Here is a 15,300-nt window from a genome sequence, read left to right on the forward strand (position 1 = left end):
GGCAGGCATTGTAAAACTAGTGTTCATAAATTCATCTTAACTCACAGAAAACCAGCGCGCTGCTACGAAAACATGCAGCTGGCACCCACCTGTTGAGAACAGACCTTACTTAGGTGTCCCCATGTGCTCAGTTATCATTAGGAGACTGGGGCCAAGAGGAATGCAGCACTACAGAATGGTTTAAATTCTTAAGAGATGTGTTCACTATGCATATTGATATGCAAGACAGTCGTTTTAAATGCAAATCCTTAATTACGGTGTCAAAGGTACCACTCTGAAGAGCAATATTCAACTAATACTACACCATTACATAGTGCCTTTACAAACGAGTACCAGTTTCTTTTTCTCAGAGAGGTTGCACAGAACATCTCAAGTGAAAAATCAAGGCAGACATTTGGGATGTGATTCAGTGACCGAGTAGGACTCACACTCAATTTTCCCAGAGAGTAGTCTTCATTACTTCCATGGAAGATCTCAGAAGTACTTCGGCAGCTTACTGGCTTGGAGCAGCAAGTAGTTACATAGATTGTGGTCCAACATAGAGATGAATATTAAGACATTAAATAAAAATGATAAAAGGTAAAATGATGTATAGCACAGAGTGCTTCAAATTATTTTCTATTTCATTTTAACTTTTAAACTAAAAATACCCTGTCCCAATTTCCCCTTCTTTCACTACTTCTCTCTCTTCCACCTCAAAGAAAAAATATGGAATCTGGCTAAGAACAGTAACATTTCTGTCCCATGCCTGTAGCGTGCACTTTTTTGGTGTGCTCACTCATTTCTCCATCCATTCCAATGTAGACTTCCTGGAAGACCTAAAAAATTAGCCTTTGAATATCAACATTTTCTACTAATTCAGCTGTTTTTTTATGACAGGAGAGACTGCGTGATGCCGTATCCACTTTTAACTCATTTCTATATAGACTTTTGACTTCTGAACCTAGCTCAGTCTATAATTGCAGTACTTCAAAGTTTGAAAAGCCAAAAAGTAAAATTAATTAAAATGGCAACTCAGTAAGGAGAAAGAATGAAGTTTTGAACCGGTTAGGTCTCCCCCTTCAATCTGTTGCCCCAATTACTCTGGTCTACCTCCAAACTTCTATCTGTGCGTCGCGTTACTTTGCCTCCCAAGAGCAGCAGCGACGCTTGCCTTCCCCTCCAGCAGCTGAAGAGACTGCACTCGGTTGAGACATTTTCAAGGTCCTTCTGACCAGCCGCGTCGCTGGAGACAACTGGTTTTCCAGGTACGTTCCAGAATTTTAAGCTGCAGTAATTGAAAGTTAGCTAGCTCAGCTCAAAGCCTCTGAGTACAGAGAGTTACTGCCTTACACTGCTGGACATACACGTCTTTCAAGCAATAATTAACGTTTTGACCACGCACATTTTAAACAATCATCTAACATACATATATACATGCTTTTCATTCAAGAAAAGGCTACTGCTGTCAGACTGAATTGCTACCTTTTAGTAATAGGTTTGTGTCATACCAGTTTATCATAGGAAAACATCAGTTGACATTGATGGTGTGGTTTGAGTTTTGCTACTTTGTAGCATGAAAAAACAGATTCTCTAAAGTTCTTCAATTTCCTCTGTTTCAACTACTCTTTACTATCCTCCAATTGCCTTTAATTGCTTTCCACAGTCGGTAGCATCACGAGGAGCCTCACACTTCCATTATTCACTGGAGTTAGTAGGTTATTCACCTTTTTTCCTAGAACATCACAGCTTCCTCAGGAGTAAACTAGTAAACAGCAGCAGGCAGAAAGGGATGTTTTATCTTCAACCCATTTGCTGCCGTTGCTATTCAAAGCTTACGAGGCATAAGAGTTTTTTTAAAACCCTTTGATTAGTCCAGTGACTTAAATAGAGTTTCAGAATGGATTTTTACAATTCTGAAACATACCCAGAAAGTAAATGCCCAATACAGATAATTTTCAAAGCTGGAGCATGACCTCTAGGTGGTGCTGACATCCTGTGATTCCATGAGATTAAGGCATATGCCAGTTTATTAAACTATATTCTGGACCATTACCCTTTGGGAGTTACCTTCAGGCACATGGATTGCAGATTTAACAGTTTCATTTCTGTAAATTTCTTATTGTAATATGACACATTTAAATCTATAAACATAAAGAATAGATAGAACGTAGCAAGACAGATCCCTCAATTGGCTGTGAAAAGTAACTTAAGATGTTTATGAAAATATTTAGAGGCTAAAATGTTGAAAGCTAAGCAGCAGTGATGCATGTGGTAAGATAGATGAACTAGAAAAGGTATTTTCAGCTCCTTTAAATAAGTTGGAGTTGCAGCCAGTAATTGCATTTTACTCTGACATTTATTACTAGGAAGAATAAACTGTATTGCCGTACACAGATTGGTATCTAACTTGGTATGCCAAGGACCGTACTCAAACATCAAGTCCACGCTGCTGCAATCAAGCTGCTTTTGGAACCCAGCGATGTTACGGTAAAGCTAAAAACATCTAGCTTAACTGGAGCTGGGCTACCGAAGTACAATTAGGTACGTATTTCACACCAACTCTGGCCTGTGGTGCAACTGGCTAAAATGGAAGCTTCAAGACCCTCAGTGCAGCGACTCCTCCGGACATCGTACGTTCCAGAGTAAGATGCTGGGGCAATAGCATGCATGATTCGATAGTAATATAACTGCAGGTGTGTACGTACGTGGAATAGCTCGCAGTCAGATGATGTCACCGTCAAACTGGAATTTGGGTAACTGCGTACAGCCTATATATCTTACTCGATTACCGTTCTTTATCTGAAGCTTGCAGACTCTTGAGACAGACCAGTTAACTGTGCTGCTTTACAAAAGGCAAAAAAGGACCTGAGAAATGCAGTCTCTCACATGTACAGACAGTGAGGTGCTTCCAGATGTCCTACGGGTGCCGTTATTTCAGGAAAGCATTTTTGAGAGAGAAACTTGGTTATGCAACAATATAATGCCAGAAAAAAGAATGTTACATTTTGCTGGGTTTTTTTTTCTCTTGCCTTTCAGACAGTGCCTGAGTGTTTCTGAATCATTTGCCGGACATTATCATGCATCATCTCTTCCCTGCCATTGAATAAAAAGAAACCTGATTGACCTCCCTTGCATAACATGTAAAAATCCCACAGAAGAAACTGAGAACAGTAAAAGAAAACGAGCTCATTCTGTTTGATTTCTTTCTCAGGAAGAATTAAAAAGACATTACAGCTGGATACAAGATAATCTGACCTCTTATGTGCTAAAAAAGAATATATTGTTCTGATAAAATATTTATCATGGTGCAAGAAAACTCAATCAGCTGTTATTTTAAGTTACCCAAATTGATTTATTGACAATTTAAATGTGACATATTTACAGCAGTTTCTAAAATAATTTAACAATTTTCATAGATTTATAAAAGTACTGATAAATAGGAGACCCTGACAATTACCAACCACAAATATTTCCCTATGCTACTGAACTACAACAGTAGTTCTTTTTTTTCTCCCCCCCCCCCGCCTTTTAATAAGTCCCATAATGGAGCTGCTTTACCTCCACCCAATGTGTAGAATTGCCAATACCAAAATATAATAAAATGAACATGCAGTGTGAAAGCTGTACCAGAGCAAGTGATTTCAGATGTTAGACTACAGTAAAAAATATTTCAATGCAAAGTGTCTTCCACACAGAATGTACTTGTGAAAAAATAAGCTTTTAAAGAGCTATTGTTTTATCTTTATAGAAGTTAAAACCTACAATACTAGTTCAGACATTTACAGTAACTTCCAATTCTGTGCTAGTTTTCACATATATCTAAAGAGTCAAACAAAACCAGTAATTTACAAACACCACTGCCTTAAGGCAGCAGTTAGTTAGCTTATGGATAAAAAAAACCCGAAGGTGCTGATATAATTTAACATTTTGAAATTAGATTCTGTTTCATTCTTACATGACACCAATTATTCTATCCTTGGATCAACAAATTATTGTGGTAAAGCCATCCATATCTCTCAAGCAGGCAGTCAGTTTGGAAGTTGGAGAGAAGATGGACTTGTATGATATGTATCTTAGGTTCCAGTAGACAAAAAGTATCACAGAGCCGGACAATCTTAATCACAATAAGCAGCAGCATGAGATATTTGTGGGGTTTTGATTAAAGCAAACATTTCTCAAAAACAATGAAAAGTACACACTCAATCTAATCCAATATTTGAAATGTAAAGGTTCTTTTCATTTGCATCACTGAAGCCCCATAACACAGTGTACACAAACAACAAATACTCATTTTTTTAAAAACATACATTGCACAGCTAGTAGGTGCAATACCAGAACACTGGTATCCCTAGCATAAGTTTTCCATTTTAAATAGCTGTTTCGAACTACGCTATTCAGAGCGACTCCAAGCCAACGTTCAAAACCATTGGGAATGGTTTGTGTACATAACTAATCCAAAAATGTTTCAACAATGTGAGAAAACACACAGGCACTTAAGATTTAGTGCACCAAAAGTTATAGGCCACAATCCCATGACTATGAACAGTTCAGTACCAATAATGACAAAACTGAACGAGGAGGTCTTCCACTGATCAATACAGAAACAAGAACTGCTCACAAAGCACTGATAAGAAAACCATTCTCAAAACAGTCATCAAACGATATGCTTAGATGTTTAAGAAAAATAATTGCTGCAAAGCCTAATGTAACACAATATAAACCCTACCTAGTTCAAAAGATCTAAAGTGTCCAAATTGAAAAGTCCAATTTCTCTTCTCCCCCCCTCCAAAACACCGTTACATGCAGTCCATTAAAATCCAAATGTGCAAAAAGTTACAACCCACCTTTAGGAGTGCATCAAAAAATAGGCTGACTATTCAAAATACTATTTTAGTGGAAATTTTACAGCACCATAATTAGAATTCCAAGGGAGTTCAGAATTCTTGTTCTGAACTAATCAGTTGACACTGTTGATCCTAAAGAACAGAAAAAAACATTTTGTGCATTTCCTGGTATCTGAAAGTCATGGAGAGAAACAATTCTCATCTATGCCTAAAATCTTACTGTAGTTCAAAATGAAATTAAATAATCACATTTGTTGGCAATAAGTTGTCCACAATATAGCATTAGTTGTAAATTTAGATTTGCCAGATTAGGAATGAAAAGTTGCTGGTACCTTGCTTACTTGCAAAAGTACGATTTTGTTTTTGTCTTTTGGGTTTTTTTCCTTCTAAATTGTGCAGTTTGGCCCCTCCCTAGTAAGTGATTTACTATCAGGCTTTGAGAGAATGCGTAAGGTCCATTTCTGACCCTCGGCTGAAAGGCAATACACAAACACGTTATATATACACATGTGTGCACAGAAACACACACATACATATATATAAAAATCAGTGTTCCGGTTTTTTGTTCTCATTTCCTATAATTTTCTTTGGTTAAAAGTCCGAGCAAGGAAATTAAAGGACCGAACAAATGGATCATTCTCCAAACACTTCCATCACTACACATCACTAACTGGAAGGCTTGCATCATCCAGATCCACAAGGCCAGGATCCTGTTCCTGAGTGCCATTTTTACTTTGGGGTTCCAAGAGACCCCGTTCAGTCACTTTGGAAGTTGATTCTCTTGGAGCGACAACCTGGATCTTGTGGCTCCCTGGCTTGGCCTTGGTAAAAGATTCGTGAAATCCTCGCTTCTCCAAGGCAGGGTATTTGGCGTGAGGGTTTGGGACCAGAGGGCTGCCGTGAGCGGCTGTGGAATGTGAGGTGGCTGGGGCTGGGACGGCAGAACGGAGAGCATGGTTGGGTTCGGAAGAAGACTCGGTATGCTCCTGGAAAAGAGGGGCACATGTCAGGTGAAGTCATTGATGTCTTGTTGAAAAGATGCAATTTCAGATTTCACTCTCAGGAAAAAAAAAAAAATCAACAGAGAAAATACACAAAGCAAAGCATCAGCCACAGCAGCAGGAGGCAGGTGCTTTCTCAAGGCCGTGTATTATTAAATGTGAGCTTACAGCAGTATGTGACAGCAACACCAGTGTCATCATTTGAAGACATTCAATTTCTCAAGTCAAGCTAAGCAGCTCTTTAGACTTTTTAATACAGTCCAGCAAATTGAGGCTCCTCATTTTACTAAGATGTTCAGTAACCTTTTGAAGATACACACTTTGAAGGCCATTGAAAGTGATATCCTTCCAAGAGAAAAATGCATTCAAATATGTTCATATACATCAGGCACTCATATCCTAATCCTGAAGTAATGCACTTTTTACTGTTCCCTCCTCTTGGGGTACCAATCTCCCCAATTTGTTCCAGGGACCAAAAATAGTAACTATTTTATGCTATCAAGACTCTGTAACAATCTCCAAGTCAACAGACCTAGAGAAGAAACTGATCTTTAAGCTATTCCTTCTAATTGTCAAGTTACTTGCTTGTGTTTATTTGTCATTAACAGCCATTTTGTTGACCTTTACATAACTCTATTAGATTTATACTGTGAAAATAATCTCCCACCATTTACTTACTGATAGGAACAAGTTCCCAGACTACCTCGGTATGATTTAGATGTCTAAAGCATAGGCACAGAGTGGCATTTTACATGTCCTAGGATATCCTGCCTGTCCCCTACAGCTCTATCTCCAGATCAAAAAAATCCCTCAGGTTCTGCGTTGTATCTATCAGTTCTGTAAGGGTGTCTCAAATACCTACGGATACCTAAAACAGAGCTGGTTGCAGTCTTAAATGATATGATCAGAATGATGAGCAATGAAGGAGTTAATACTTCCCTCCGCGTGCATTAGGAGCTGCTGCCACTCCTGCCATCATCAATAGTTAGTACGTGAGCTAAAGGAATTTGCCAACCCATGTGTGTACACAAATCAGGTCACTTTTCAAGCACATTTGTTAGCAAAAAAAACCCCATCACAGATGTGTGTCCAAGATGCAAATATACATCCTAAATGAAATACTGATTTTTTCATAGCAGTTTTCCAAGTTTCTTTTAGATTGCCATGACATGAATTCATAAGTTTAATCATAATGGGTTCTGCCAAATACTACTGTATTTCTTTTTATAAATAAACCAGTATTATTGGGTAAAAGTGTCGTGCAACTTTTTTGGATTTCAGTATTGTGTTCAATTGCAGCAACGTATTTCATGTTATTTACATTGCCTTATTTCATACCTGACTTGATACTCCACTTTCAGAAAAACATGTGCTTTAGGAGAACATGATTCAGTGATGTGCCTACTATTCTTCTCATTATTAATAATTTTAGTTTAACAAAGAGGACAGAAGTAAGGGATATTAGGACAAGATCTCTATAATAAACTTTCTGCTAAACTGAACTGAAGGATACTCAGATTTTACTACCCACACTGACTGTAATTTCACAGTTAGGAGAATATGCTGCTGTATTACTCCTAAGGTGTACTGCTTTGAACAGTGTACCGATTATACATTATAATGCTTCTATGTTTGAACTAGTAATTTCATGCAGAGACTTATAAGCCATGCAAATCAGGCTACAATATTATACTTCCAATTACTACAGTTATGACGTGCATTTTTTGTGTGCACGCATCTGTATTAGTTTGTGGGTAGCTTAAATTTAATTTTGCTTTTGCACAGTTTCAAAAAAATGTAAAGTAAAATGGAAATATGAACTCTCATGCAAATTAGTTTTAATACTTTCCCATTAAAGTGACATCACATAACTTACATTTAAATATATAGTATGCTTTGAAGTATAAATACATGTTTTTGCCATTTTTAGTTTCCAATTATTTTAAAAGAAAAAACAGTAAGTTTTTAGAGCAAACCTGTAAGTGAATGATATAATTTATGAGTTAGTTTTCAGTAATGATAATGACAACAGGTAGCATTATTTTTAGTTTTTTATAGTGCAAATTAGTCTCTAGACCTAGCCCTCTGTTAAGAGGGCAAGTTTACATGAGAGCCCACATACGTGCTGCATTCACCAGTTCTTGATGTATACCTCTGTATACAAGGATTCGACAGCCTTCTGGCCTGCCGCATCTGGAACACAGTGCAAAGCTAAGATTAGAGTAACCTATACTTGGGGAAAGAAGAGAAGAGAGGGAAAAAGAAAGAAGTGATGCAGACAGTAATAGCTAGATTGCTCAGTTAGCCCCACAAAAGATAGCATACACAAAGAAAAAAAGTTATCTGCATATTTTCATTCCCCCCAAAAGAAACAAAATTTATGACAGGATTTATTTAAAAGCATGAAGCAGCTCCCAGCTGCAAAAAATAATTGAGAGCTTAGACTGAGTTAACAGAAACACAGTATCAATGCAAATGGGCGGTCAAATGCCAGATATAAATTATTAGATTTCAGATTATGGGGGTAATGACATATTCAGCTTATCACAAAACATCCCATAGCCAGAAAGTGAAAACCATAGCTTGCAATATCTGAACTGTGAAGTATTCCATTTATTAAATCTGGACATACTTGGAGACACTGTGACACTAAGTTGTGAATAGCGAAGGCTACTGTAACGTACTTCGTACTGAACATGTAATACAGTTTAAATATAAGTACGTATGATGTGTTGGCATCCACGTGGCTTCACAAATATTAACACTTGTCACAGTGCCGCAGTTCAGTAATGCTAGATGGTGTTCACACTACGTTTCCAACAGCAAAAACTAATTCATGCGAGAAGTTACTTTAAATTTTAATCTGTGTCTGCATATACAATAAACTGTCAACAATAGAGAATGACAATTTAGTAGGGAGAGTTGTTAAAAACAAATTCAGATATTGTCATTTGATTGCAAAATTCAGCAATTCGCAGAAACACCTCGCAGGAATTAAAGTTTCAATTTTACCTCCAAACTAGTAGCAGCATAGTGACAAAGATCATACTGAACTCAGAAGAATTTTTCTAGGTTAGCACTTGCATCATCTACATGTTCAAGACAATACAATGCACAAAGTTACATACATGTAAGACTAAGATAAGTGCTCAATTAAATGCAAAAAATATTTTATGCCAATCTGTACAAAAGTTCATGCAAAGATGCCATATAACTACAGGGCAGGATAGAGGACAGGCGAAAGGAAAAAATCAGCTAGAACTTCATGTGTACAAGTGAGCATCAACTAATCACATTTTCTCTGAGGTTCAGAACAACATACGGAAGCTGCTGATCTTCCAGGTCCCCGCTGTGCTACAATGGCCCCAGAAATTGCTTTTATCCAACTGTGCATGTCTTCTGGACTGTCCGCCTGGATCAAACAATATGCATTATATGTAATGTCATCAACTCAACTTTCCCAGTGTCCTGACCACCTGCATTAATATGACAGCCTTACCCTGCTTTAGTAGTCTGTTATTTAAAGCCTTAGGGACTTCCATTTCTTAACCAGACATTTCTTAAAATCTTACCCTGAATTTACTCTTGTATGTACAGAGTTATATAAAATAAGCAAGAAATAAGTGATTTTATACTAATTGCATACTCCAGACTCAAATTTTTACTTTCAGCAAACAAAAAACTAGAGCACCCACAGAAATTCTTACAGGACATCTGCTGACCCTTCTTAGCAGACTTTGGCCAACAACATAACTTCTGTTCTCTTCAGTCACTGCTGCACTTTATACTTCTATGAGGTGTTTACTGAAGAGTTACAGTAAAATAAAAATCAGTCTCTGTCGGGGATCAGCTGCACATTTACTTAGAACAACAATGCAACAGATTAGCAGTGAATACCAACGGTGTACATACCTGGGATAAAGACAGATAAAAAGCTAAAACTATCTCCTGATTAGGTTGCAAGTTTATTAAACTACCACATCTACCCAGCAAGAAACAACTGCAACATGTCACTTAATTATGTTCAGCTACAGGACAGCTCACAACTCAGCACCTAGCACCACTACCTGTATTAGGCTATACAGGCCTTTCTGATCCTACAAGAGAAACTCAAAAGTTATTTCCAGGACCATAAGCATCACCTTACCATAGAGCTAGAAGAAGCAAGTCTTTGTGATTTGCATTCTATCTGAACATTTAAAGGATAACATGGTAAGGATGCAGTGAATAAAGTGGATATGGATACATATTACCAAATAGGTACTGCAATCTAAACATTGCTGTGCTTTAGTAGCTATTTTAATGTGGCAACTAACTTGAATCTGAGAACTCAATTACTATACATAAGAATTCAGTACTTCAAAATAAAAGATTTAAAATATTGAGTTGATCCTACAGAATTTGGAGACCTGAATGCCAACAAGATCACCTTAGGATTTATTGTTTATTGCTTTCATACACTACCAACATAACAGTTGCCGTTACGTGGCACATTTCTTATCTGCATCTTTCTGAAACATAATGAAGATCACACTCTCTGAAAATAATAGCATAGTTAAATACAATTTAAAAAGAAAAACAGCAGTGTTGCTTTGCTTTGACTATGGCAGTCTCCTGGTTTTGCCCAAAGTTTAAAAAAGAGAAATTACCTGTACATAAAAGGTTCGAGAAGTTGTTACAATTTCAAAGAGATTGTCTCTCATCATTATATCGCTGTAAATGAAACACAAAAATACTTCAACAGCAAGTACAACTTTCTATTTTAAAAAGACTCAAGGATGCAGAGAGGCAGAGAACCAGAGCATTTGTTGTCTGAAGACCTTTGCATTTCTTTATCACTCTACTGGTTTGTTTGGGTTTTTTTGTGGTAAATACCAAGTAGAAAAAGAAAACCAGCATCTCTCTTACTTATTTTAGGCCTAAGGCTCTCTAGTTTATCAGTGGCATGCATGCTACTATATATGTATCATGTTAAGTCTGAAATATTTATTGTTCTAGTCAACTTTCTGTAAAATATCATTTATGTTTTGTTATGTCTTCACAAAATATTAGTCCTAAACAGTAGCCTGCTAGAAAACCCCAGAAACCCACAACAAACTACCACAAAGGCAATTAACTCGTTAGTATATTGCCATTTGGTAAGAGGGAAACAGCAGGAGGAAGAGTGTTCTCATCTAAATTCAGACATTTAACATAAGCTAATGTCCTCTAAGGTTTAGAGATTATACAAGCAGAATAGAGACTCCTAAAATTGCTACCTCAAATCAGACAGCGCCCATGCATCTCTAACTCATGATTGCATGATACTCCTTTGTTCCACCCTTGTCCAATGCATTTACATTCTACTGAATGTTACGACTTTGGAACACACGCTAATGTAGAACCCTCAAAACCAGTTTTAAGTACAAAACTGTTTGTACACTTTGCTGTCCTATAAGTGGAGGATCACACGTGTACATCAACCAAAGTTCTCCATTGTTTCCAATGAGTAGTCTCGCCATGACAAGGCGGTGTACTACATCCCATGTAATCACATCAAGACTTCCCTCCTCACCTTTGTTTGCATTCCTGAACCTTATGGACCTCCTTAAGTGGTATAACCCTGAGAGGTTCCTTTTCCTGGGGAAGGAAGAAAAAAAAAAAGGCAAAAATATTTCAGTAGAGTATATCTAGCAACTTGAACATAGTCAAAAAGCCAGAAGTCAGGACAGTTGACAGCAGCAGACTTCTGAGATACTTTCAAGGCAATCACTTATGCAAAAGGTAATGTCAAGCAAAATTTAATTTGCTTCTGTAAATATTGAATGAACCATGGCACTTGCATTGAAGGGGAGGCAAAGATCAAGAAGTAAAGCCACCGAAAACATTCATTCGCCTTACCATAATGGAGACAACCATCCTTGTCCCCTTCCCCTAACTAGATCAGAAAACTGAATCTGGCCTCAAGCAGCTTATTTCAGTAAAATCATGATTATATTCATTTGCTATGAAATGCTACAAGATGCTTTGCTAACTGTATTGCATGACATGGCTATAAATAAGATTCTATCCTATACTCAATACAATTAAAAATTATACAAAGAAATCAATTGTACCAAAACCTGTAAAAGAACAAGTATTCATAAAGTGTATGAAAATTCTGTTACCCTAACAAAAATAAGTGACAATTCTGTCCAAGTTTCACACAACAGGAAAAGACGTGAGAACATTCAACAAAAATACTTTCACTTTTGCCATGACAACATAATGTCATACATACTATTATTTTCCTGTGGTTGTTGCAGTAAAACACAAACAAGCAACCACTTATTTTACCTCCTAATGTGTTTTCTTTAAGCAGTGTTACAATGGACTACTTCAGTTGGCTTCAGCTTACAGACAAAACAAAAGCTGTCAGCTCTGGAATGACTACTTTCTCAACAATTTCTATTGCACATACTTGTAAAAGATTTGTGTTGTTATAGCAAACAGCCAATGTCACCCAAATATAATCATCCTCAAGTGTCAATTTTCATTACATCACTTGTCTCTACAGAAGATCAAATGTACAGAGTTTAAAACTCCATGTCTTCAATTATTTTGCCCTTCTTTCCCTGTCTCCCCTCCCTGCTCCTTCCTAGGTTCCCTCATCCGTTACAACAGAGTTTTCAAAGTAATACATCAAATGTGAACTGCAAGATCATCCCTGGAATACAGACATCTGTTCCAGCTCAGAAATTATAATTTTCCAAGTCTGATATTGCTTGTATTCCACTTTGCCCCACCTGAAGACTGACATGGGCTCCTCCTCAAATTGAAAATAGGAAACCATTGAGGTGGAAGGAACAGGGGACACACACATCCACCACCAAACAACCGCAACAAAAAAATCCCCAGAATCGACACATTTTTCAATTAAAAAAACCCAACATTTTTTACATTTCCAAGAGCAGAGAACCCTACAGATGCAAAACAACAGCTCCTTGAGATATGCCGTAAGAGTCACTTGAAGAACTGGTGAGCAGCTGGCTGCCAAGACAAACTAACCTCAAGTAAGAGCCATACTTGACTGAAGACTGCAGCTACAGGGAACTGAAGTCCAGTAGAAGGATGTTTGCCAGAATTAGAAGTCTGATGCTGGCTGAATATGACCTCCATGCCACAGTCATCTTAACCACAAAGGCAGAACAAACAATAGCTATTGAACTTTTTTCCTATCTTTATGTTACTCTCATTAAGAGCAGGAGATCCCACATATTGCTGAAAGAAACAATTCACCACTTGAAATCTTCAGAAGAGAGCACTTTATCCTTTTTGTGTTTGTAGGAGATAAATAAAAGTCTGATGGATATATGGTTAAGTTGTTGCAGGTGTTCTCTTCTTCGTGGGCTGCGCTCTGTGAAAATTTTGCTCTTTCCAGCACAGGTTAAATGTCTCTCCAACATGTATATTGCAGACTAGGCAGATCCTAATTGTTTAAAAAACTATACAAAACATGATTATCATGATTACATTTTCTAACCATGAAGTTCTTTGATTAACCACTATAGTCCAATAAAAGGACACTATATTCTATACCTATTTAGTACTTGCTTCCCTGAAGAGGGATGACTCTTAAAATGGAAGAGCAACCTGCTTTCAGTAAAAATTGTGAAGCAAAATCTACTTCCCTGTTGTCTGACAGCTGGTCAGTCCAGTACCTTCCTCAAACTCCAGCAACGGGATATTAGTCGGAAGAATAAAGGACACTACAAGATTTTATATTGTTCATTTCAAATAAACTGGAAAGGAGCATGATAAAACACTAAAAGTGTATGCATTTCTACCAGCTTTCTTGTATACTCTCTCACAGTACAACTCTTCACCGAGTTAGAATTTGTGAGCAATCTGCACTTATTTTAAAATGAAAATAGAAGGTTTATTATAGGCAATGTGTCAGAATTGTGTTAACACTGACAGTTTAACAAAGACAACGATGCAAGATCAAACTCCTGCTACTGTTGTACTCCTTTATTAAAAGTAAAGCAAAAGTTCTCTTCAAAAACAGCCTGAAATTTGGCTTCTTGACATTTTGCATCTTAAGTTGGCCTGTAAACTCAATTTTCCTTGATTTACAATACTCTACAACTCAACTGTAGTCCTCATGTATAGATGTTCTCATGTTCAGTAAGTGTGGGATTTCTTTTTGGGGAAAACAGACTGTCCCAAGTACCAGCCACTTCATTTTTAAATGAAGTCTGAAAGCACTTAACATTTGGTCAAAACTGGTCAAGAGGTTCATGAGCGATGAGTGGGGAAGAAAGACCATGAAAACAAAACAAACTCTGTAAACATTGCTTTCTAAACAGCGGAGTTCTTTGCCTGTCTTGGCTGCCCTGGTGAAAGAAGTGCGTGGGGAAAGATCCCATCATTTGTATGATAAAACACTCCATAATCCTAACTTTAAATGAAGAATTGCAAGATTACAGTTTTGTCTGTCCACATAACGATCAGCTGTTTCAAGAACACAATTATATCCAAGTACAAAGTGACACAAGATACTAACACAAAAATCAGGGGAATTCTAGAGTACACCTTATTACTGTTCTGCAGTGCCCTACAGACTGGCTCTCAAACAGAAGACTGAAGTCATGATGTTAACAGCAACCCTATTTTTTTGTTCTTCCTGATCATGAAAAGCTTTTATAATTACTTATAAAAAGTTATTACAGTACAGAGCTAAGAGTTGCAGGAGCAGCACAGCACATTTATCAGATACAAGTGTATTTCTTTAGATTTTCTTGCAACTATCACTGGAAAATAACACACATTTTGAAACTTACCAGTTCAGACTTGAAATATCCTATTGTGTTTTCATCTAACTGAAAGTATCTTCTCTTCCAGTTCTTCATCTGTTAAAGGAAAATACATACATATTCATATATTTTATATATGAAATACAACTATACTTGCACATTATATATTATTCACCTACTTATACATTTAATTATATTTATATTTCTGGTTTATAGTTATACTTCTGGTTTATATTTATACTATATGATGATGTATAATTCATATTTATTTATAAGTATTCATATATAATATTTTATATTACATATACTTATTTATATGCTTTTTATATATACAGTATTCCCAAAATAAATCTGCAAGACTCCGCTCTATTTTTTTTTTTTAAACTGCAAAAGTTAAAAATTCTGGAAGCTAGTATTTTCTATTATAAGAATTTTTCAACAATCTCCACTGAAACTGTAGCAAGTCAGCAGCACAAATACCCCGTAAGAAACGTTAAAAGACAGTACATTAAAGGTTTCTAGTTTATTTTTAATGAAAAAAAGGAATGTTACAAAAAGAAGCTTCATAGTCCAAGATAAAATGAGTCTAAGAACTCAAGCAACACGCATATCTTGCTTAATCCGAACTGTTCCTTTTAGCAAGGCATCATGTGAATAGTTCCACCTGTGTTAACCTAACAAGTTGTACAATTCTTCCTT

General features: G+C 36.8%; 1 protein-coding gene across 6 annotated transcripts in view; it reads right to left on the bottom strand.

Annotated features, from left to right (window-relative positions):
- Positions 1 to 3,484: 3,484 nt before the first annotated feature.
- PLEKHA1 (pleckstrin homology domain containing A1) overlaps positions 3,485 to 15,300 on the bottom strand; it is a 39,145-nt gene continuing 27,329 nt past the window's right edge. For 2 of the 6 annotated variants that reach the window (XM_075757703.1, XM_075757704.1), the window contains exons 8-13: positions 14,629 to 14,697; positions 11,382 to 11,446; positions 10,477 to 10,540; positions 9,122 to 9,239; positions 7,980 to 8,020; positions 5,182 to 5,812 (exon numbers count right to left, since the gene is read on the bottom strand). In XM_075757703.1, the coding sequence (XP_075613818.1) occupies positions 5,483 to 5,812; positions 7,980 to 8,020; positions 9,122 to 9,239; positions 10,477 to 10,540; positions 11,382 to 11,446; positions 14,629 to 14,697 (687 nt within the window). In that variant the 3' untranslated portion in view covers positions 5,182 to 5,482. Of the gene's footprint in view, positions 5,813 to 7,949; positions 8,021 to 9,121; positions 9,240 to 10,476; positions 10,541 to 11,381; positions 11,447 to 14,628; positions 14,698 to 15,300 lie in introns of all 6 variants that reach the window. The other 4 variants (XM_075757706.1, XM_075757707.1, XM_075757708.1 and 1 more) reach the window with 4 other exon arrangements.

This window comes from Balearica regulorum, chromosome 7 (assembly GCF_011004875.1).
Source record: "Balearica regulorum gibbericeps isolate bBalReg1 chromosome 7, bBalReg1.pri, whole genome shotgun sequence".
Classification (NCBI taxonomy): domain Eukaryota; kingdom Metazoa; phylum Chordata; class Aves; order Gruiformes; family Gruidae; genus Balearica; species Balearica regulorum.